Source organism: Adiantum capillus-veneris, chromosome 13, assembly GCF_014529385.1.
Source record: "Adiantum capillus-veneris isolate H3 chromosome 13, ASM1452938v2, whole genome shotgun sequence".
Taxonomy (NCBI): Eukaryota; Viridiplantae; Streptophyta; class Polypodiopsida; order Polypodiales; family Pteridaceae; genus Adiantum; species Adiantum capillus-veneris.
In genome coordinates this window covers 44,014,614-44,040,364 of record NC_140943.1, presented here as the reverse complement: position 1 = coordinate 44,040,364, position 25,751 = coordinate 44,014,614, and the positions used below count along the sequence as shown (strand labels likewise).

The window sequence follows — 25,751 nt, the reverse complement described above, 5'->3', positions numbered from 1 at the left end:
ATCTATCTATCTCTCTCTCTCTCTCTCTCTCTCTCTCTCTCTCTCTCTCTCTCTCTCTCTCTCTCTCTCTCTCTCTCTCTCTCTCTCTCTCTCTCTCTCTCTCTCTCTCGTGGAGGCCTACAGACACCAAGAGCTTGGTCTTGTTCCTCTAGACCAAGGCTACAGCCTCTTATAAGCTACACGCGTCATGCGCTCTCATAGCTATTCCCTATGAGCTATGGTTGCTTGTTGCAGGTACGAATCTCATCACGAGGCGCAGAAGGGAGCCATGAGCCCCAGGTGGGAGGCAAGGGAAAGCAGCAGAGGCGCCAAGGAGGCAAGGCTTGGGGAAGCAGAAGGAGCAAGGCTTGGCATTGGACTGAGTAGATCTCTCTCTCTCTCTCTCTCTCTCTCTTTGTGTCTGAGCTCGGCCTTCTCTCTCTGTGTCTCTCTAACATATACAATGGCGTAGCCACCTGTGTAGGAGAGTGCTCTGCTAGAGGGAGGCAGAGGAGGGAGGCAGGGCCAAGTTGGTGAAGGTTACGCTCTCTGCATCACGTTGATGAAGGCGACGCCGATTTTGTGAAGGCATGCACCATAAAGTATACCCTGCGCTTCTCACATCTAGAGTGGTGTGTCATTTTTGCCGTGCTGTGTCCCGGAGCATGCTGTTGTGGGAACATTGAATGTGTGATGTGAGGCGACTGCTCAGAGGCAAAAACGGCCATGCTGTACCACATGTGGCATGCTCTGTCTTGTTCGGAGCATCGAGCTATGTGTGCATTCAAAGTCTGACGGGACTCTCAAAGGCAGAAGTTGCCATGCTTTACTTTCTTGGGGCTTCTCTCAGAGGTTCGGTGGGCTTTTCCAACACCTGGTTATCTACGGTCGTGACCACCTCCCTAACTATTTACTACATGCTCAACATTTTCTGAGTCTGCCTTCGACTTCCAACTGGTTATATTCTCTCGAGTCTCGTAGTCTTCATTTCTAGAGAGGGGCCTGGGCCTTGGCCAGAGCTGCCTGTGAATTCTACCAATGTGTTGCGCTGATGCTTCTAATCCTATATAGAAAACTCTGTACCAGTCATCTAGCCTCTAGCGCCCCTGCCTTGCGGTCATAAATTAGGGAGTAATGGGTCTCACATACACACACAATACCCACGTGATTGGGCAAGATTTGGTTGCGTCACTGATTGTTTTTCAATGGTCTACTTTGTAGAGTTCAAAAGAAATGCATGGAGTCAATTTCAGCTTGCTTTAATTGATCTGCTTGACAGTGGTGGCCACCTTCGTATGGACGAAGTACCAAGTCGAGTTCAAAGAATGGAAGTGTCTTGTTAGTTTGGAGCAGGACTTATTAATTACTATTAGAGGTTACTTTGCAGGCACAAGGGGTTGGAGAGCTTGTGAGAGAGTGGTTGATGTTTCACGTTTTGTTTGAGGGTGGGCTTGCATTTGGTGTCGTAGGAACAATATTCTCTCTCTCTCTCTCTCTCTCTCTCTCTCTCTCTCTCTCTCTCTCTCTCTCTCTCTCTCTCTACATATAGGAATGCTTATGGGTAGGCCTCGTGATTTTATCACTTGTTTTCTTTTACCATCCTTTGCAACCGGCTAATCTTGATTTTCAACTTGCTCAAGGCTAAGCTTAGACACACCTTTCTTGAACACCGATTTGATAAAGAGTCCTTTCATTTAAGGATTTCAAAAAAATCATTTCACTAAATCACTAGATTGTTTTATTATTTTCTATGCTTATTGAATCTATCTTTTTTTCATAATAAGAAAGCATTAAATTATTTTTTTGTTTGAATTTTTTATGTGTCTTCTTATTTTACTTTCTTTTTATTTTATTTTGTTTTAAAATGTTGATGTGCAATGTGCCCTTTTTACCTTATTATTTAAGTGGGGCTAAACCATTTTGTGAGTAGGGGGTACCGGTTGGAAGAAAATTAAAAAATGGCCCATTAGTGGACATAACAAGAAGATGAGGTAGAGGAGTGAGAAGGGGAAGTCATGCCAAGTGGAGGCCATGCCTCCCAATTAGGGAGCTCTCTCTCTCTCTCTCTCTCTCTCTCTCTCTCTCTCTCTCTCTCTCTCTCTCTCTCTCTCGGAGGCCATGCCTCCCAATTAGGGAGCTCTCTCTCTCTCTCTCTCTGTGCAAAGTTGAGGAAGGGACGCTTCATAAGGCATAGGCAAATAGAATCTGTCCCCCCCCCCCCCCCCCCCCCCCTCTCTCTCTCTCTCTCTCTCTCTCTCTCTCTCTCATCACAGAGAAGAAGTAGGGATGCTTCATAAGGCACAGGTAAAGAGAATATCTTCTTCTCCCCCCCCCCCCCCCCCCCCCCCCCCCCCCCCCCCCCTCTCTCTCTCTCTCTCTCTCTCTCTCTCTCTCTCTCTCTCTCTCTCTCTCTCTCTCTCTCTCGTCACAGAGAAGAAGTAGGGATGCTTCATAAGGCACCGGTAAATAGAATCTCTTCTTCTTCTCCTCCTCCCCCCATCTCTCTCTCTCTCTCTCTCTCTCTCTCTCTCTCTCTCTCTCTCTCTCTCTCTCCAGCTCTTGCGTCCTTGCTTGACACAAACATCTCTCTCTCCATCTCTTGCATCCTTCCTTGACATAGACATAGTGGAGATGACGTGGGGAGATTTCTCTTTAGGTGCAAGTCCATGAATGGTCCATGAGAGCCCAACATTCAACACGATAACACTTAGAAAATAAATAGGGCTTTACAGGGAGCCCATACCCCACTACACGAACCATAATCATATAACCAAGCTAACATGGGAGCCACCCATCCAAAACAAAGATTGATCCAAAGCAAAAGGGATATACCATCGAGATAAGGAGGGAGTTGTTAGCTCCATCACCATAGGCAATGATTCCAATGACTATACAATGCTCGGAAAGAATCGATGAGACCAAGCCACCACAGAGAATCTAACTCGAAAACACATGTAGGGTATTTTCTTCGAGCTACAACTCATATTAAGCCCTATCTTAAAGCTCTTTAAAAATCCTATTGTATTAAGCTTTGCAGATGTAGCCATGGTAGCTGCAAAATCTGCAGCACATGCAGAGCAGACGCTTTGTCGTGAGGCACATCCAAGGCCAACTACCAGCTCGTGGGTCGGAGCTCAACCGCTAGGTGGCAGCAGCGCAGGTTCAATTTTGGCTTAGTCTTTTTGGGCGACCATGGAGTAAGCTCAGTAATCATTGAATTTTTAAAAATAAAGCACCAAAACTGGCTTTAGACAGTTCCAAATATGGTACTGTAATAGTGGACAGACGTGCACCCAAGTTCAACAGTACCAAAAAGTATCAAATTTGATACTGTAATAGTGGACAGACATGCACCCAACTTCAACAGTACCAAATTTGGTATTGTAATAGTGGACAGACGTGCACCCAAGTTCAACAGTACCAAAAAGTTCCAAATATGGTACCGTAGATTTGGTACTGTCGGTAGGCTTTGGTACTCTATAGATATTATTTGGTACTCTACATATAGGCTTTGGTACTATCAGAAGTGTGGGGTACCCTGTAAATAGACTTTAGTCCTATAGTGGTAGGCTTTGGTACTCTACAGATAGGATCTGGTACTCTTCAGAGAGGATTTGGTACTCTACAGATAGTCTTTGGTGGTATCCGATGAGTTTGGTACTCTATAAATAGACTTTGGTTCTCTATACATAGGCATTGGTACTGGATAAATAGGTTTTGGTACTCTATCGAGAGGGTTTGAAACTCTATGGATAGGCTTTGGCACTCGATCGCTAGGATTTTGTACTTAATATACCGGATTTGGTACTATACAGATCTGAGTTGGTACCCCATAGATAGGCTTTGGTACTCGATATACCGAATTTGGTACTCTACATATGTGCTTTGGTACTCCATAGATAGCCTTTGGTACTCGATAGATAGTATTTGGTACTCTACATATAGGCTTTGGTACTATCAGAAGTGTGGGGTACCCTGTAAATAGACTTTGGTCCTATAGTGATAGGCTTTGGTACTCTACAGATAGGATTTGGTACTCTATAGAGAATATTTGGTACTCTACAGATAGTCTTTGGTGGTATCCGATGAGTTTGGTACTCTGTAAATAGTTTTCGGTTCTCTATACATAGGCATTGGTACTGGATAAATAGGTATTGGTACTCTATCGAGAGGGTTTGAAAATATATGGATAGGCTTTGGCACTCGATAGCTAGGATTTTGTACTCGATATACCGGATTTGGTACTCTACAGATCTGCTTTGGTACTCCATACATAGGCTTTGGTACTCGATACACCGGATTTGGTACTCTACAGATGTGCTTTGGTACTCCATAGATAGCCTTTGGTACTTGATAGACAGGATTTGGTGCTCTACATATAGGCTTTCGTACTATCAGAAGTGTGGGGTACCCTGTAAATAGATCCTGGTCCTATAGTGATAGGATTTGGTACTCTACAAAGAGGCTTTGGTGGTATTCATTGAGTTTGGTACTCTGTAAATAGACTTTTGGTTCTCTATACATAATAGGCATTGGTACTAGATAATTAGTTTTTGGTACTCTATAGAGAGGGTTTTAAACTCTATGGATAGGCTTTGGCACTCGATAGCTAGGATTTGGTACTTTATAGATATTCTTTGGTACTGTAAACACCCTCTGCGGTACAACAGACTACCAAATTTGGTACTGTTTGGACCAAATAAGCCTTAAGTAGCACCAAACAAGATGTACAATTACTAGAAGTCGTTGGTACCTGAGATTCGTCAAGTAGATGTATAGGATGTTTGACGACACTTTTCCTTCCAATTCTCATCTTGCATATGTCTTTCTTGTTGGGTGAAACTCTGCTCTCTGATGTCCAAAAGGCATATACCAAATCTCTTGTTTCATTGGTAATAACGGTTCCTCGTGGCAATTGTCTCTCACAAGCACTCAATGGAAACACTTCATCTTCATCTTTATTCTCTAGCGTGAGCTTGCTGCAGCTATATTCCTTCGATGGATCCCCAAGATACTAGCCATTCTGGATTGGTTTACTGATTGTGAGTTTGTACTATTGTTCAGAATCATTGCCAAAGAGCTTCTCTTTACAAAAAGTTCACTTGCTGAATGAGGGACCTTGATTTGAGTCAAAGTGTTGCGAACACCCGATACAACAGTGTCTTCGACTTTGCTGAAATTTGATGGTTGCAGCAAGGAAAATGTTTGGTGGTCCAAGAGTTTCCAGAATATTTCCTTCTGCTCATTCTTTGCAATCCCTACTGTTTGCTTGCGCCAACATCGAGCCACCGCTGCACAAATGTTCTTTCTTGACCTGGCTTCCCATAATCCAAGAGCAAACGTAGGATGTCTTTCCTTGCTTCTTTGTGCGCGTTTCTTTGCAGCCCAATAATCACGAAGAAAAGCGTGATTATCGGTACATGCAGCTGGAATACTAGTGCTAATGGAATTGATGTGCATCTACTGAACATTGCTTGGGCCACCTTGTACCTCGTCAAAAGAGAGGAACTGTGTGTCACCTTCCATCTCATTGATAGAGAGGAGTTGTGCATCACCTTCTACCTCGTTGAAAGAGAGGTCCTGAGCATCACCTTCTATCTCATCGAAAGAAAGGTCCTGAGCATCACCAAGACAGTAATATCGTGCGCTACTATCCATTTGCAAATAGAGAGAGAGAGAGAGAGAGAGAGAGAGAGAGAGAGCTCGAACACATTAGCTCGATGGCTATGGAGGCAGCAAGGAAGGCGAGAAGGTTCAAAACTGAGAGAGACACATATGGAGAGGGACGTGTGAGGGAGGGAGGGAGAGAGAGAGAGGTGTTGGAGTGAAAGCTCCCAATTGTAACCCCACCCCCCGGCCCCGCCGTCACCCCCCACCTCTTCTTAGGATTGCATGCTTCTAAAGTTTAAAAAACGTCCACTTAAAAAAGAAGTTTATTTGCTCTCTCCAATTCTAAAAAAATGCCCTTGGTTTTTACACACAAGAATCACCAAGCATACGTTGTGTCAAGGACACTACTTTTTGTACCACCAAACCATGATTTGACCATGTAGGCGTTATGTCAAACTCCAAGTGTGGGAGTTGGTTTAGTGTGATTATGATTTATGCTTAAGGACTGAGATTCCCTCATGGATTATGGTTGTGATTTTATGGTGGAAACCAGTGTGGCTCATGGTTTTTTCTCTGGATATGGTTATGCTATCGAATTTTTTGCAGCCATGTTATGTTCTAAAGTGGTTATGCAGGATTGGTCATGCCTCACCCAAGTTGGGTGGAGTGCTCACCCGTGTGATATGATTGGATTATGGTTTATGGTTTTTGGGAGTGGACCATTAAGTGATCTAGATGGCTTATGGTAGACGTGTAAGAGTAGAGACCCTGTACAATTTAAATGCTTGGAAAAGATTGTTTGTGCATATGGGAAGTGCTATTGTGATTGGACTCATGTGTTATGTTTCTCATGGAAGCGTCGCTACAAGACTAGGATCACCTACATCCCTTAGCCTTAGACTAAAGGGTCGTTGACCTGGGGCTTTGCTGGATCGAGGGTGTTGCCTAGGTCTTCTTCTTTTTGTTAGGCTCATCTACACAATTAGTGCATCGGAGGTTGAATGACCTACACGGCTAACGCATCGAGGATATTGCCTTGGCCTTTGCCTAAACACCCGGTGTTGGGCATCGAAGAGACGTGACGCCTAAACTGGTACCCTACCACCTGTTGATACTTGGGATCCTTTTTGAGCTCGGGGTCATGGAGGGAGGCACAGCGGCCTCAACTTATGTCTGGCTTAGGTAGGTTGGAGGTGTTCTGGATTGCTCCCAGTGCAATGAAATTCTCTCTATCTGTAGTAGAGCGGATGTGGATGGGTGGACCGGTCGATCTCTACACAGGGTTCGATGCTCTGCTAGTTATTTTGTCATAATTTTTTTGAGGTTATGGTATATCCAGATTTTGTTATTGCATTAATACATGGTTGTCTATTTCATTTAGACGAGGCATTTAAAGATTCTCTATTGTCATTCTCTCACGACTCTGTGCACTCTAGTCACCCTCCAATATATTCTCTCTCTCTCTCTCTCTCTCTCTCTCTCTCTCTCTCTCTCTCTCTAGTTCCCACAACACGGTGTACACATATATTCATCGTCCACAATGTTATATTTTTCTTGAGTATTCTTTTATTCATAACACTCATTCAAAGGTAGCACTAGTCGCTAGGTGCCTCTGGATGCAGTCCGGCTCATGGCCTAACTCCATGCTTGATTGGACACTGAGAATTCCTCCCCTATAAAAATGCTTCCACAACTCTGATGTATATTGAAAATTGTATAAATGTGTTAAATTGTATATTTTGTGCATAAACCCCCTCAGAGGGGTATCTCTCACCTAGTATCAAAGCCTATGCTTAAGGTTACGGGGATAGCCTAAAGCCTGATACTAGTCGGGTTAGTTATGCATCATGTATGCATTCATGTATGCTGTTTGAGAAAGGATATTGTATTCATGATGCATCAATAAGTGACATTGGTTGATGGTACTTGTTTGACTCGTCTTCTTGTGTGGAAGTGTTTGGTTTGAGTTATGGTGAAGTAGTTGATGTGTTCAACAACGGCATTGTAATTTCTTTGAATGTTTGTTTTGTAGTAGCAAATGGATCCCAGAGTGATGTCTAAATGCTTTAGCTAGGAGAATGAGGTTTTGGCCATAGTGTTCAACAATATGGCGACACGATTGTCAAGGGATGAATGGGAACTCTTTTACTTAGAAATTGGGACCAAAGTCTTTGGCATGCCAGGAAGCACAACTTGTTGGAAGAGTGTTGATCGTAGTTACCTTACCCATCACCAAGAGCCCTTCCATCAATTCTTCATTTATATTGATGACAGTCAAAGAGATTGTTTTGCTAACCTTAGGCTACTTCAACTCAGAATATGGTTAGGCCTAGAAGACATGTTGTACTAGTTGGCGATACGCTCCCAAATGTTAAGGATTGACAAAGTTGCTAAGAAGTTTGAAGCTCTTGCAGACAGCTGTCATAGGAAAAGAAAAGTTAGAAGATAACTACAGACCATGTTATCGCGTGGGAGGTCTGAGAGAATACCCTGTCATGAGAGTTAAAATAGTTACAGAGTTATCTCCGAAACACCCATAACATTGTAATGAAATCATAAAGATCAAATTTTGATAAATAGAAGGAGCATAGACTCAGTTTTGGTTCACATGTGTACTAAGTTTTCCCTCTCCTTGTCTTGTTTTTAGATGGATCTTCTTAATTGTCTAGATGAACTTTCGAGTGACTGCACAAAGAGTCTTCTTCAATTATGCGGTTGAATTTAGTCTCCACTGGGGAATTGAACTGGTTGGAGTTTCAAAGGGGGCTAGAGACTACCTTGTACCAAACACTTACGTAGCATGGGAGTTATATGTTGAAGCTTAGCTTGAACGTCGAACACTAGTGCTTGATAGGTTTATGACCAATCCACACTTTGGGTAAAGGAAAATATCCAAGAAAGTGATGTTAAAGTGCAAGGATATGTTCTTTTCCTTAACCTATGTTCTCACCAAGTCGTGAACTCATACTTTGTAAGAAGGCCCTTATGCTAAACCAAAGATACGGCTTTTGTGAGAAGGTCATAATCAGAGTATGGAAGAAGTCAAATGGCGGCAACCGATTTTATTATGTACCCCAGGATTGGTTCAATAGAGTCTATGGACCTATTCTCAAACACAACCCTCACAATGTTACTGTTACCTTTGATGACTACAAGAAGCCAATGTGCATTAGTGACTTTGCCCAAGCACAACGCCCAAGCACAACCAATGGCAGTGAACTCAAGTAGATATTTGTACAGAGGTGATGTAAATGAACGTCATGCTCGTGTAAACTGCTTTAATGGATTACCAACCACGGATATATCATGAGGAGAGGAATGGTACAAAAAGGAAGACGTGAATTTCAATGCACAAGTTAAAGGCTAAACTTTGATACTCGAGATGTGAACAAATATAGGGATAGGACCTCGGTTATAGGAACCAAGAATTGGTTCATAGGACCCTTTCATATTTATGTATCTCCCTAGAAACACTATGTATCTTTTTGGTCTTCCGCGGTTATAAAAAAATTTATTTTGATGAAACACATTGTTTTGAGGATATAATATTTGACTTTGAATCTTGGTTTTATCATTCGGACTAACTTGAGTGATGGGGTGTGTGTGTAGATGACTGGCGTCTTACCTCAAGGGATATGGGCGGATATACTCTCCCATCTTATGGTGGAGGGGCATTTCCAAACTGGAGTGGAAGTGCAAAGGCTTGTCACCACCACACATAATGGGAAAGAAAATAAAAGGTTGATGTCTATGGATTTTATTGTACCTAATACTTTTTGAGCTTGGTATCATTATGCTATAGGGAACCCCAAGTTTAGACCACCTGAGCATAAACCCTCACATGTTGGGAGTATCGAGTGGATACAATCCAAGCTGAGAATGGAGATTGTTGTCATTGATCAAATATTGTACATAAATGCTTATGAACTTACCCTAAAACCGACAAAGGAAACATGGATGGCCAGAAACATACTGCCTTTAGTAATGGCTATGAGACGCTTTGATATTGTTATGTTTAATGTATGGGGTCATCGGTGCAAAAACAACGACCGACATTCCTTTAACTTGGTACTTAGAAGTTCTTCTTTGACTTATTTGGAAAGTCACTAATCCACAATCCTCGCCATATAATCCACAATCCACACCATCATTGATAGACACATTGATGCTATGCTTTGCAAGTCTCAACCTGGGAATTTTAGCGGGAACGGCAAAAATGTAGGAAAAGTTCTTGAAGATTGGATTGAGCACAAGGATGACTACTTTGATTTGGCTCATTTATCAATAGTAAACAAATCTATCATTGCTAAGTTCAAACTAGAGAAAACAGCCAAGCGTTGGTGGAGAGACCATTGCATGGAAAACAATGTTGATCCTAATGGTGCAACTTGAGATTATCTTAAAACCCAGCTCAAGAAGGACTATCAGAACAAAGTTTATCATTCAGACCGTATGAATAATTTCTTGATTGTACTCAAGGAACCAGAGATCTGGAATCATACTATCAACATTTCTTAACCCTTGTCAAGTCATGTCAGGGTTATATAATCCTATGAAGACTAGACTCCAGAGTCTTCGTCTTACCAACTTTGCAGATGTCCTTGATGCAGGCAAACCCACTGAAATACAATTATCTACTACCGGGAAGAGGAAACCAAAACCTGTTCCTGTTCATGAAATCAAAAGGCCTCGTTCCGAGGAGGAACAAAGTTCTGGAAATCCACAACAAAGAAGAGAGATATTATTATGTATGAAGGCCAGACAGGATCTTTTGTGCTACACTTGTCTTGATCCTGGTCATCAATCCAGGGATTGTCCATTTAAAAATTTGAGCTTCACGAGACTAGTAGACAATTATGAACATAGAAACTTCAATCCGAATCGGAATATCGAATAGACCCAGACCACCGATAATTCACAGGAACTTCAATCAGCAAAACTTTAACCAAAACCAGAGACAATCTCAAAACCAAGGGAATTTTAGGCCAGGAAATCCACCTTTTGTTTGGAATGGACCACCTGCCAACAATAACGACAATGGAAATGTTAACCGTCAACCTTGTCCAAGAGAAGGAGGAAATCAAAGACCTCAAGGAAGACCTCAAGCTAACAGAGCTCAAGGGGCTAGAGGTGAAGGAAATCACGCAAATGCGTATGTTCATGCTGCAATTGAACATCAGAGAGTGAAAGAGAAATTTTCAGTAATCCAAACCCCAATGGAGTATCAAGGTAACCATTTACCTTATTGATTGATTCAGGGAGTACACATTCTTTCATATCTCCTAAGTGCATCAAAAATCTCATTTTGCCTGAACACCCTGATACAGACCTTACAATAGAATTAGCTACGGGTAGAAAGGTTATATCTTCTACTTTAGTGGGGTAACTTGAATTTTGTTTTGGATGGTCATAATACTTCTGCAAACTTCAGAGTCTTAACCCCCATAGGAATCTACGATGGAATTCTAGGAATGGATCGGCTTAAATTCAATGATGCTCACATACATTATAGAGATGCTTCATTGACTTTCAAAAATGACCAAAACTCTAGGGTTACAGATACTGGGAAATGTGAAAAGCCTAAGCTCAGACTAGTGAACTTTACCAAACTTATGAAGCGCCATAGGAAAAATGAAAGGATTTACGCAGTAAGGCTAAACCCTAAGGAGAAGAAGATAGATTCACCTAAATCTAAATGGATAACAGAATTTGATGATGTATTCCCCGAAGAGCTTTCACAGTTACCACCCAAGCGTGATGTTGATCATGCAATAGAGCTTACTCCACGAGCTCAATCAGTTGCCCGTATACCTTACAAAATGTCAATACCTGAATCTGTGGAACTCAAGGAGCAATTAACTCAACTCCTTGAACAAGGCTTCATTGACCCAGCGTTTCTCCATGGAGTTTTCATGTTCTCTTTAATCGGAAGAAGGATGGTACTCTACGTCTTTGTATTGATTATCGTGTATTGAACCAAGTAACATTCAAGAATAAGTATGCAATACCAAGGATTGATGAATTGCTTGATCGATTACATGGAGCTTCTATCTTCACAAAGATTGATCTTAACTCAAGTTATTACCAAATCCGAATAAAGGAGGGGGACATACCAAAGACAAGATTTAATACTTGTTTTGGACTTTATGAATTTACAGTTATGCCTTTTGGACTTACCAATGCTCCTGCAGCTTTTAATCGTCTCATGACCGACGTGTTTTGAGAGCATCTTGATAATTTTGTGTCTGTATTCTTTGATGATATCCTAGTTTACTCAAGAAATAGAGAATAACGCGAACAACATGTGCAGCAAGTACTTGAACTTCTCCGTCAAAATCAACTTTATGCCAAACGTAGCAAATACACCTTCTTCACGGACAAGGTGGAATATTTGGGATTTATTGTATCCAAGGATGGTGTTTCTACTGACCCAAGTAAAATCGAAGCTATTATAGCTTGGCCTACACCAAAATTAGTACGAGAAGTACGTGGCTTTCTTGGTTTAATAGGATAATATCGTACATTTATTCAAGGCTACACTACGATTGCATCTCCATTGACTAATACACTTAAGAAGGCTGAAGTGTTTACTTGGAATGAACGTGCTCAAGCTAGTTTTGAGAAACTCCAAAAAGCTTTGGTGAACGCTTCAATACTACAGCTTCGAGACTTCTCAAAGACATTCATTATGCTCACTGATACAAGTGGACAAGCAATCGGTGGCATTCTGTCTCAAGATGGAAAACCAGTAGCTTATGAATCTTGTAAGTTACATATACATGAGTTAAATTATCCTACACATGACTCGGAATTATTGGTCGTTGTGCACGCTTTTAAAGTATGGCGACATTATCTTCTTGGAAGGAGATTTGAACTACATACCGACCATAAAAGCTTGAAGTGGATCTACACTCAACCTGACCTTAATATATGACAACGAAGATGGATGGAGTTGTTATGCAAATATGATTTTGGAATTGAATATAAACGTGGGAAGGAAAATCTTGTGGCCGATGCCTTAAGCATGAAGAGTATTGTAGCGGTTGTCACAACCTCTACTACTTCTTTAATTGACCTTATTCGAGAAGGTATGACTCAGGACCCTTATTACATAAAAATCCAGTACTTAATGAACTTAAATAATCGCACAGAGAAGCAAGAAAGGCAAATCAAAGGCTTCCACATTGAAGGTGATGACCTTTACTTTGGTAACCGTCTTTGTATTCCAAATCAAGGTGGAATCAAACTTCATATCTTACAAGAAGCTCATGATATACCTATAGCAGGACATCCAGGATACATTAAGAATTAATCTACTGTAAGAAAAAGTTTCTTTTGGCCAAGATTGAAGAGTGATGTGTTGAACTATGTTACAAGATGCTTAACATGTCAACGTATTAAAGCTGAACAAATTTGATATCCGGCAAGTTTCAACGTATTGATGCTCCACAATTGAAATGGGAATGCATATCCATGGATTTTATTACAGGACTTCCTACATCTCTGAGATATGACTCTATTTTTGTGGTTGTTGATATGCTTACAAAAATGACCCATTTATTTCCAATGAAGACAACATTTACGGCTATGGATATAGCTCAAGTCTTCATGAAAGTTGTTTTCATGTATCACGGTTTACCTCGACGAGTAATTTTTGATCGTGATGCGAAGTTCACCTCTAATTTTTGAAAAGCCTTATTCTCAGCTACATTAACCCACTTAGCCTTTACTACTGCTTATCATCCTCAGACTGATGGGCAAACAGAAAGGAAAAACCAAATCATTGAATACATGTTAAGAGCTTATTGTATGCATGACTAGAGTAAATGGACTAGATATTTATATTTGGTTGAATTTGCGTATAATTTTCATTCCAATGCTCAATTGGGATGTCTCCTTTTCAAGCATTGTACGGACAAGAGTGTCTTACTCCACTCAAATGGACAGACCCTCTCATACGATTTCAAGCATCCAAAGAAATGTTCGATGAAATGCAACTACAAACTGATCGTATACGGTAGGATATTAAGACTTCTCAAGATAGACAAAAGAGTTATGTTGATCCAAAACAATCTGTCATACTTTTTGAAGGGGATGATATGGTATTTTTGAGAGTGAAACCCAAACTTAGTTCTTTATCAATGGGTAAGTGTAAGAAGCTAAGTGCCAGATATTGTGGACCTTTTGTAATCACAGGGCGGATTGATGATCAAGCTTGCAGACTCTTGTTACCACCACACATAAAGTTACATGATGTTTTTCACGTTAGCTTACTCAAGAAGTATGTACCTGATCCGCAATATATTATTGATGATTCTCTCTATTATCTACCTCTACCGATGGAGCTTTTGAAGTATACCCCAAAGTGCTACTTCAAAGTAGAAGTAAGCTTTTACGTAATCGGACCATTATTGAACACCTTGTTAAATGGTCAATGTATCCTTAGGAAGAGGCCACTTGGGAACGTGATGATGTAATGAGACTAAATTATCCAAATTTCATGTCGAGGTGAGGACACCTCGAATTTTTCAAGTGTGGGAGGATGTAACATCCCCAACTTTTGAGTCTCTTTTGAAAGTAAAAAAAAATACCATTCAATATCTATTTTGTCAAATTTTGATTTAAGATGCTTGATTGACAGTATTGAGAGGTTCTAAAGTAAAAAGCAAGGCCATTTTCATGTTCCAGGACGTTTGAAAAAATACACTATTTTAAGCTTTTTCATGCTTTTATGTGCTTTTTTGCAAAAACCAAGGTCAGATCCTTGATCTACGTGTTCCAGGAAAGCTATGGTTCAAATTTGTAAAAATCTTCTTTTTCAGTACTTTTGACACTATTTGTAGCTTTTCATGATTTTTAGTGCTTTTAATCCACTTTCTTATTCTAGTGGACGAAGAGAATCCGTGGTTCAATTTTAGATTTTTTCTTTCTTTTTATGCTATTTTTAGCTTTTCGTGCTTTTCAACGTTTTTGAAAAGCAATGTGCTTTTTATGATGACCTAAACATAAAAATATTAATTTTAGTCTCCATCGGATTTAAAAATGATCAGCCAGAGGAGAAACGGGATTTTTACCAGAATTATTTTTATAAAAAGTGGTACCGTAAATACACCAGGGCAATACGAAGAAGTCATAATTATGTCGGGACATTATGGTGCGGCATAGTCTAGCTAAGGTTTCCATTAGTTGGTCGGATATTGTTCAATTGGCCAATTTTGCTGTAAAAATTGAATGGTAATTGGGAAAGTTGACCACCAAAAGCAAAGGCATGTTTTTAGCAAAGTTGCCAAAAGTAGGAAGCTATTCTTGGGCCAAAAATTTAGTGCTAGTTTTCTGCTTGGGAATTACTCCAGCCATTGCAGAGCCTATAAATTCACCTACAAACCTCAATTTTCAGTGTCGTCTGTTGCGTCTACTACCGCAAGGCTATACGAATATATTATACCGAGTGGTGCAAGCTCTTCATCACCATCTCCATAATCTCTTCCCTCTCGGGAAGAAGAAGAAGAAGAAGAAGAAGAAGGATATTCACTCTCTACTTTACTTATTATCTCCTCTCTCGTTTCACGGTGTACGCGCTCTCCGGAAGCTCTCGTGGTGAATACCTCTATGTAGCTCTTATCACCGCTCTCTTGCGACAAATCAACAAGCCTTTCGACAGTCCCTAATCAATTCTAAAGCACCATGAGAAGCTCTAAACTCCATAGCCATCATCATCTCTCTCTCTATGTCGTTTTTCTGAGTAGTCACCCTCTAGGTGATTGTTTTTTATATACGAGTGCATGTATAGATTAATTGAGTACGTATGAAGTTGCCCCATGATTATTTCATCATGTTTAACACGTTGATTTATGTACATTATACGTTTATGATCACGTGCGTGCATAAAATGTATTTTTTTGTTTCACGTTACAGAGGCGGTAGGAACACTGTTTTGGTCATAACTCACAAACCAATACGAATCATCCCGAACCCTTTATACCAGAGAAAAAATGCATCATTTAGAACATTTTCTCTTGATGGTGTCATGTGAAAATCACGCATGAGCTAAGAGGTATGGTCAAAAAACAGCTTGTTGTTCGTGCTGCACAACCAAATTTTTTGACTCCAGGCTCCTTGGAGAACCACTATATAGATTCATCGATGGGAAAACCCACTTAACCAACTGAAAAGCTTGATGAAAGTTGATGATAATTGTATTTAGGTCTCCGTTATCATCTCAAGAATGCGAGTTATTAATCATTCCATAACCGGTTTTCATACACGTGTAGGGGTGCTACCAAGGAGGAATACCATATGACTTTGTGAGTTAACCGAATCGTTTATGTTTGATTTATAATTTATTTTTGTGAATTGATTTCAGCTATTAGATTACCATAAACTTATGTGAAAGTATATGGTTAGACATCCGGAACCGCATAGGCAGATATTATTGAAGTGGCTTTCTTTTTGGGTTACCGTTTGTTGTGTAACTACCATATGGGTGAAGTGATGTGATCGAGAGCTAGTCTATATTATGGATTTGAGCTTGATGCATTGATTTGATGTCAAATACTTTCATTTGCATGTTATGCATGCTCCCGAAAATGCCAAAAAGTTGTTTTTTGCATATGTGTGAAGTTATGATTTATGGTTGACTTAAAGGTCAGAGCTGTTTTGCATCATGTTTATGGTGATGAAATGTTATCATATGATGGATGGAAACTTATGGATTGATATGGATGCCTTATATGCATGGTTATGATTGCTTTCCACCTTTCTAGGTCAAAACCTAGCTCTATGTGCTAGGGAGGTGAAGTGCAGATGTGATGCATTTGTAAGGTCTCTACCTGCCCTAGAAGAGGGTTACCTATGTAAAATTTGAAGCCTAAATATCAATTTGGCAAAAGATGCTATTTTTAGCAGGTTTTAGTGATCATATGTCATTTTTTGTGTAAAAATTCTAAAAATAGAACTTTTAATTCTAGTCAAATTTAATTTTTGTGAAAAATTTCCAAAAATAGAAAGTTTTGCACCACCGGTATGGTCTAGGATCGACCAAGTTGTCAAATTGTACACCGACCCAGGTTTCCTTAAAATAGGGTCCAGACGTCGGATGCTGCTATTTATGCTAGGTAGTCGTATCTGTTACCTACAGGTCTGTCTCGAGTTAGCAAGTTTCAGAATTGAATTTGGGTTAGTATAAGTCTAATTAGTCTAAGGTTAGCATTTTCTAAGGTATGTATGGCATGAATGTGGATGTGCATACATGGGTATGCATGAGCATGGATGTGCATGCATGGTCATGGGTATGCATGGGCATGTGTCCACATCAAGTATGGCCATGGGTCATGTGCATAGCTAGTCTTGTAACAAGTGTTAGGTTAAGCATGGAGAGTGTAGCATGGAGTCATTACCATCCCATTTGCTCTTCTTATCTTGTTGTTATTGGATTTAATGATGCTAGTGTTTGTTATCTAGCTTCTAATTAGCAACCTATGTTCCTCTCGGGAACAATTATTGAGATGGGATCTTTGAAATGTAAGAACTTGTGGACAACAAATTTTGATGCCTCTCTCTCATTGGTCCAAGTGTTGTGCACTATATGAAGCTCATGTTTCACAGTCATCAAAGAACACAACTAGCTCTCCATGCATGGTAGTTAGTTGCTCAACTTGGAATTCTTGAATGGTTTAAGGATGCATGTTAGAGCTCAAGATTGCATTGTCAAATCTTTCATTATAGCACTCACTTCCACAATGGGTACAAGGTATTTAGATGTTCACTTTAGAAACTGTTGGAACTTTACTGAGACTCTTAATATGAAGGAACGTGTTGGCCATCACTCCTTACAATCTCTCTACTCCATTGTAGAGAAGCCAATGTGCTTTATTGCATTGATGCTTTGACGTGTCAATCTTATCTAGTCTAAAGTAATCTTCTCTCTGTTCCATCTAATCAACAAAGTGAAATTTAGGTATGTGGGCTCTCGTCTGAATCACCTTATTGTAGGCATTTTGACAATGTTGGTGTTAATTATCTTGAATGCCCTTATGGGAAGCTATAGTGTGATTATCATGATCATGTGCCAAAAAAGGGACTTCTGAGAGAAGGCACACCATGGACCAAAAGGAAGACAATGCTTCCATGGGGGACTGAAACCACATGTGTCACCAATGGCAATGCTTCATTTCAGTTGTAACTAACCGTTTAGACTTGAAATTCTTGTAATAAGATTGATTGAAAAGTGTATATGTTTTGGTTAGCTCATGTTCAAAAGTAGAGCCTAATTTTTTTCAATGCCATAAATTATGTCACACATTAAACAAACTATTTCAAAAGGTGCCTACCACCACCTCAAGATGCCTCCTAAACTTCATGGGTAAAGGCGCTTCAGTGTCTACCTTTCATACTTGATGATGGTTTTCTTTTTTACAATGACATTATGGTGTCTTTCTAGGCAAGCAAGAGATAAACCAGAGGTATAATATACTTTTCTTTTTATTGTAGAAATAGAGGCCACCATCCCAAGTGAAACTCTATTTCGCTTTGATTTATCTCTTGGTTCATAGGATTTCTATGTAACTCTTTTTGAGCTTTCTTTTTGAGTTCACTCATAAAAGTCAATATATGCACGAGGGAGGAACTCACTCGTGCATGGGGGTGGATTGGACATAGCTGTGTAGATTTTCTCCTTCGTCTTCTTTGTGTGCATTATCTACATGTAGTAGTTCTTTCTACCATTGTGTTTAACAATACCACTTCACATAACATCACTTCGGTACATCCCACACGTCGAGGTAATTATAGGAAGAGATAGATGGGATACCTTTTGGGACTCTCCATACTTATACACAGATAAGGAGGGCGAGAAAGGAAGAGTTATGCTAGCGTCACTGAAAAATGGGTCCAATTATTAGAGGGAGGAGGGGGCAACTCATAATAGTTAGGGCAATTAAAGTACTCTTAAATTTAAATTGTTGGTGTGGAAAAAGATCTTAACAACCCAATATTTATTTTGAGAAAGCCATCACGATACAAGAGGAGGCACTAATGAGACTACACAATCCAATCTCCATTGAGTTGATGATGGTCCATACACTATGAGGAAGTTCTTGGTTGATACGCTTAGAAAGAACCATGTAGCAATGAGGAACCAATGTTTGCCAAAAAAATCTTGTGAAATACTAGTAACTTGGTTATCCATAGTTGAGGGAGGGCTTGCAACCTTCAATGATCTCAAAAATAGGGATCGTAAGTTGTTAGAAATGTATTAATTGTGCACACTAATGTAAGAGACTACTTAACTAACTTATTAAGATTGGTTTGAAAAATCCACTCAATCTCTTTTGTCTCTCATTTGCACATTACTCTTGCTTGGACGTGCAATCTTCTTAGGTATGCTGGGATTGCTAACATGGTTGCAGGCAAGTGAGCCTGTTTTGAAAAGGATTGCATGGCTAGCACTGATGGTGTGGTGGGTGTCTTTGCTTTTGTTATGATTGTGAGGGGTGAGCATGCTGATAAAGTGGTTTTTGATGCTGAGGTTGAAGACAATGGACGCTTGAATTTGGAAGTTATTGGCTAGCTCGGCTTGTTGAATTGTAGGAGGGTTAGAGGCCTTGTGCCACATGACCAAGTAATTTGTTGGGGAGTTTGTTTGCCCACCATTACACAGTTCAAAGGCTACGGTCTTCGCCGCGTGCCTTGTAAGTTCTACAATCGGGTGAGAAGCTTTTGGTTGTGTAAGGATCGCTTGCCCAACGTTTAAATAAGGGTAAGAGGCTTGGTTCTCTTGATTCTCTTAGCTGCACACTTTGTGCAAGGCTCAAAGGCTTTGACAATACTTGCTTGGCCATCTTCATTGGGCTCAGAGGCAACTTGATTGAAGGCCAGTTTCACTTGTCCATGGAGGTTGGATTTTGTGCCCTTGGGGAAGTTGAGGGTTTGAGTCCTAGCAGTATTGAAGGTACAAGTTGCAGGCAAGATGGGGGATGTTGCACAAATCAACTTGCACCATGGAAGTACGCTCGAGTAGCCACACGCGTTTAATGGGTGTCTTTACAAGCACATGTAGAGTTGAGAAGGCAATGGTTAGGCACTCTGGAAGGAGGTTTCAATGATACTATGTAGAAGTTGTGTGATGAAAGGGGGCATGAAGAGTGCAAAATGCACACAGAGATATGCCTACAAAAGACAATTAGATAAATTGAGATAAGAACCACTCACTTTGCATTCATTGGATGCCTCTATAAATAGAGCTTTATAGGAGATTGATATGGAAGTGATGATGATTTGGCAAAGCCTTGCGAGTTAAAGCCTTGCAAAACTCCCTCCCTCTTTGAAATTTCTTTTCTTCTTCTTGTATGATTGATTTCAAATCTTGTCAAACAGATCTTTGAGGTCTCTTGGAATTGTTCCTACAAAGCAAAAATTTCTTTTCTTCTTCTTCTAGTGGTCCTATCTCTGTGAGAACTTTTTTCTTTTTCTTGTAGGATCAAATACATCTTTGAGGACTCTTAGGATTGTTTCTACAAAGGTGAAGTCATCAATTTAGAGACCAAAAAAATTTGAACCCCAAGTTAGCACCCCCCTTTAGAGACCAAAAGTTTGAAATATTCTTAGAATTTTGCTTATGTGTCATGTTCTGATTTGTTGAAAAATGTACAATATTATTGTGTTTCCAATGCTTCAAAAACCGAAAGTGAAATTTTCCAAATGGAGCATTGTAAAACAATCTAAAATATATCGGTCTTGGTATCATCAAATTCTCCTTTTTATGAGGACTCCTATGCAATGTCTAAATATTCAAAATGATTATAGAGTTGTAAAATCTCTTCCAAAAAAAAACACAAAATGATAAGCTTTTCACAAAACATTATCCTGCGTGAAATTTTCTTTCTTCCTCCTGTGGGTCTTGAATTTCAAGATCTTTGGGCTAGTGTCGTGGACGTCTCTTCTTCTTCTCCTCCCTCTCTCTCTCTCTCTCCCCTGTGGTCCCATTTTCTACGTCATTGAGATCTCTCTCGCGCGCGCGCGACAAAAAAAATTCTCATGGTCATCCTCTCTCTCTCTCTCTCTCTCTCTCTCTCTCTCTCTCTCTCGCGCGCGCGCGTGCATGGCAACCTATCAGATAGGAGATTAGTGATCCTCCCCACGCGCGCACTCACACACACAGTTGCTCTCAATATTATCAAGTGCCTGCTTACCTTCATGATGAGAGAGAATTAATTGGAATACGCTCAATTCCTTCTTCCTCATATTTGATGTGCTGGTCATTAGGGTTGTGGAAGATACTTCTGCAGGCAGACGTCAATGGCACTGCCTTCCAATTAGAGAGAGAGAGTTCCAAATAGAGTGAGAAAGGGGGAGACTAGAGGGAGCTCCAGAGCATCCTACACACTACCCACAGCCACCTCCACACTACCTTCCTCTCAATAGGCAATGTCAAAAACTTCATCAATGCACAAGCTTTGGTAACATGAGTGGTAATCATGGAGAGGTGAGTGCCGCGGCCCGCACCCGAGCATCTACACACACATTGAAATTGATCACATGTCCAGTGTTGTTCGCAAATTACATACTCCACTCACACTCTCGCGAGTGCCTGCACACAATACTCGTTTCCATCGAATGCCTCCACTCAAAACTGTTGAAGATCAACAACAACCCAAGCAGTGCCCCAAGGCTCTGGGGACAGAAATACCTTAAAAAAAGATTTTTACACCAAAATTGTCAAAAAACAAGGTTCTTTTACGTAAAAGTGTGATTTCATATTCCCCGGATGGCTAACAGAGGCCCTCAATTCCCTTTGTTTTACGAACACAAAAAATGAATAAATATCAGCACATTAGAAACAAAATCTCTCTCAATGAGCAGCATGTGCATCACAATCATCTGCACTATACTTCCTGTCCCTAAAAGTGAATTATTTGATGATTCAAGGTTGTAATATATACAAAGGAGAAGAAACATTACATTGGCTGATCCTCCATCAAAGTTGCTCCATGGTTTTGAAAGCCGTCATCTGAGTCAGCCTTTCTCAGCTGTGCTCAAGAAATTTCCTTGAAGTTGTTTCCCGACGCCAACAATGGCAAGACACTGCCACCATGTACTCTCTCTTCTCTGCCACCCTGTACCCTGCCTTCACACATTGACTCATCAGAATTGCCACTTCCCCCGGCAATATGGTTGATCCTAGTGCGCTTCACATTGTGTCTCCCATGGCTTGGTAAAAACTGTTCTTTCTGCATGGATAGAGGCACCAATACTTGCGGTGGAAGTAAGACCCGTCGCTCTCCCATCAAGGGATTCCCAACAGTAGAAACTTCCGCAGAAGAATTAGTCACTAAGTTTAGGCCACCAAAAATACTTGTCACATTGACTCTCTGGTTATCTTTGCAATTGTTAGGGAGAGAAGCACCCGTGGCGAGAAGATCTGATATACTTGAGACCATAACTCCACTACTTATCTTGCTCAAAGGCTGACTTTGGTTTTGGGTGATGGCAAGCTCATTCCCTGCAATTGTCAAGGCTGCATTATACCCTGCAGACTTAGCTTCAGGAAACCTGCGAGCACGCTGCAAATCATCATCTTTGACAAAGCCCATTCGGTTCTTGCACGGCCCGACACTACCTCTCTTAAAAGAATCCATTCCAGCTCCAATTTGGGGGCCATATTCCTCGCACAACGCCTCACTCCCTTGTAAGGACGGCTTACTTGCATCTTTCGAAGCAGACACAACATGACTTCCTTTGTCAGTAATTCCACCCACTAAACCTCTAAAGAGGCCTGGCCCAATACCGGCCGGGAGTGCACTCCCAATGGTTCCTGCCCCATGCACTCGCCGATCCTGCACAAGGGCACTGTGTGCAGCGCAAAGTCCAAGCTTACCTCTTGCAAACCGGTCGCAGGGCCCTTTCAAGAGCTCCCCTGTCTGATCATTTACAAACTCCATGTAGGGGGACCCTTCCAGACCCCAAGAGCATCGTTTCCCACCGCCATGAGCTTTACAGAAGTCCGTGCTGCCCTGGGCACTCTTTGTACAATCCTCAAATTTGCATCTCTTGCCGCCACCATGCTTTACACAGTAGGAAGTTCTTCCCCTTGCACTTTTGGTGCACCCCTCGACCGCACATCGCTTTCCTCCACCATGGGCAACACAGAAAGACGTACCACCATGGACGCTTTTCGAACAGATACCACCACCATCAAACATGCACCTCTTGCCGCCCCCATGGCCCTTACATAGCGGCGTACTCCCTTCCGCACCTTTGGTGCATCCCTGTATCATACAACGCTTCCCGCCTCCATGTGCTTTGCAGAACATCGTACTACCTTGCGCACCTTTATGACATCCTTCAGCTTGACAGCGTCTTCCTCCCCCATGTGATATGCATAGTCCCGAGTAACCTTCTGCACTCTTCGTGCAACCCTCTCTCTGGCAGCGTTTCCCCCCACCATGTCGTATGCACAGACCCGAGCGGCCCCTTGCAGCCTTTGTGCAACCATCGTAACTACATCTGCGACCGCCTCCATGAGCGATGCAATAATCCGTTTTCCCTTCTGCACTTTTTGTGCATCCCAAACTCTGGCATCTTTTCCCGCCTCCATGCGACTTGCAATAAACTGTGCGACCTTCGGCACCCTTATTGCATCCTTGTCTCTGGCAGCGCCTCCCACCACCATGTGTTATGCATAGACCGGAAGCACCTCTAGCACCCTTGCCACAACCACGAAACTTGCATGTCTTTGTGGTCCTGTCTGCAGTTAGAGATGGCCCACTTAGAGTTTTCCCACATACCATAAGATTATCCAAACTTCTTGCCATGTTAGTGTAACCCAAACTCAGCTCTGCACTGTGGACTTGATGCACAAAATTCATCTGATCTGGCTCCTCCCCTTCTGTCTCAAGGAGAGGAACACCATCCACCCTTCGACCCATTAGAAGGGACGGTATGTATCCCCCAGCTTTGATCGTACGTGCAGAGGTAGAGCCTTCATCGTCTGCAACTAAGTTAAGCTCAATACATACACTTCCATTTCTAGTATCAGGGTATGTGCTCCCACTTCCCTGACCCAACGACATGTACGACACACGATCATCCTCGGACGTCAGGACGGTAGAGCTACTCGATAAGCTCAATTGCAGCTGCATTCCTAGATCCTTCTCAATAAGGTTGTCATCAACTCCATTGAACCCTTTTCGAGCACCACTTCTACTGTTGTTGTTGCTGATTGGGTGGCAATGTAAGGGGCCCAATCCAAGAAGTACATTTGCTCCATTTCCTGCGTCCGAGTTCCTGTTCGCAAACTCATGACGCATCCCCATATCCACAGAGATAGGCATGCCAGGCATAACTGATGTACCACAACTGTTTCCGAAACCGTGAGAGTTAAGTTCAGTGAGTTGGCCCAAGCCGAGGCTCATCAAAGGGCCCTCCTCATTGATGCCCCTCATAAAGATGGCTCCTGTGGATGTTCTGCTTCCAGTGCTGAAGTCACTATTACAAGGGCTGGGGTTAGAGCTACACAAGCCAAGGTCAGGGCACTGAACAGTCGGGCCATTCTCGAAAGACAAGCCTGAAACCTCTGTTCCAGCAGCAAGGATATCACTAGTCCCCCTTTTTCTCTTTGATCCAGCTGGGTTGCTGCAGGAAGGGGTGTGTCCATGGGGAGGCGTGAGCACCATACCTCCATCTCCATGTATGTGTGTGATAAAGGCAGGGCTTCCTATAGAAAGAGTCATGTCCGGACCTGCTTGTGAAGGATCCATAAACTTGTGCAGGATTAGTGAAAAAAAAGGAGTACGAGAGGCGGAGAGGGTCTCCGAAGAAGCTATGAGCCTGAGGCAATTAGAAGGATCATATGGGATAATGCAACAGAGAAGCCCACAAGGCAGGAAAAGGGAGCTATGAAATAGCGAAAGGAAAAGGGATTATACAAAGTGGGGAGTGGGATCTGCTTCCCGATTCAAAGGGCCGTGTTGGAAGACTCTGAGAACCCATGTTTGCATAAGGAGGACCCACCTCAGAATGGATTAAGGTTTGGGAAATGAAGCAAACAAGTCAACGGGAAATGGGGGCATTTACCTGCTGATGAGGGTTAGAAGGAAGCTTTCCATTAACCCTAAAACCTGCATCATATTTTCCTGTTGATTGTCGCTCTGAGTTTTGTGTGTGTGTGTGTGTGTGTGTGTGTGTGTGTGTGTGTGAGAGAGAGAGAGAGAGAGAGAGAGAGAGAGAGCACACCAGGACTTTGGGGTTCTTCCAGCTTGCTCACTGCTGCCTACATTTGGTTAATTCTTCAGGGTGTTTTCTGCTGATTGTTTTAAATGAGTCAATTGAAAAGGTGCGCTTCTTATGTGGGCTTTTACCATGCAAAGGCTTTTGGTGACTTGGAATGCTGTCTGCTACTTTAGGATCAAAATGGGCTTTCACTGGCGCAAAATTAGCAGAGCAACCCGGGGGGGGGGGGGGGGGGGGTAATTACTCAAATGCGTACACCAGAAATTGGATGTCCGCGCAGAATCCAATAATTCAGATGGGGAGATTCGAGAGCCCCTCTTCTTCTGTCATCAGTTGCTGGGCCAGCGGCCTCCTAACAAGGCGCGCTTGCTCCTCTCTCTCTTCTCTCTTCTCTCTCATCAGGTGCTCTTGTGGTGGTTGTGGCCATCGTTTTATTCACTGGGAAGCGAAAACTCGTGAGCGCCGAGACTGCGCGAACGGTGCGATTTGCAAGCAGAATCGGTACGCCGGCAGCGCAATATGCCGCTCACGACCAATGAGCCTCTCTCTCTCTCTCTCTCTCTCTCTCTCTCTCTGTGCGCAGTGACCCAACTCAAAACACACACACCCAATCTCTCGCCAACACATGCCAATTGACCAATCGAATACAGTTTCCAACACTCATTTCCAATCTCTCTCTCTATCTCTCTCTCTCTCTCTCTCGTCCCCTTCTTTTATACATTGCACAACTCTAGAGAAGTAGAAATTAGAATACCTTGAGCCCACCTTTCCAAACTACCCAAAAGCCACACACTGTGTGGCCCATTTGACGTCCTCCCAGCCTCTTGGTCCTCTCCTCTCACTCCATCCAAGAGTTAGGTCGCATTCCTGAACCAACTTTGATCCAGAACCCCATATGAACCGCTTAGAGTGCCTTCCCATAACCCCACTAAAAG

General features: G+C 41.9%; 1 protein-coding gene across 1 annotated transcript; it reads right to left on the bottom strand.

The window, feature by feature from the left end:
* Positions 1-21,353: 21,353 nt before the first annotated feature.
* Positions 21,354-25,018, bottom strand: LOC147443890 (uncharacterized). The gene has a single exon (XM_086526695.1). It carries the CDS (start codon positions 24,342-24,344, stop codon positions 21,621-21,623), a length of 2,724 nt encoding a protein of 907 aa, XP_086382821.1. The 5' UTR covers positions 24,345-25,018; the 3' UTR covers positions 21,354-21,620.
* Positions 25,019-25,751: the final 733 nt, after the last annotated feature.

Excerpts from the sequence above, each read along its gene's own strand:
- LOC147443890 (XM_086526695.1), bottom strand. The coding sequence starts at position 24,344 with ATGGATCCTTCACAAGCAGGTCCGGACATGACTCTTTCTATAGGAAGC.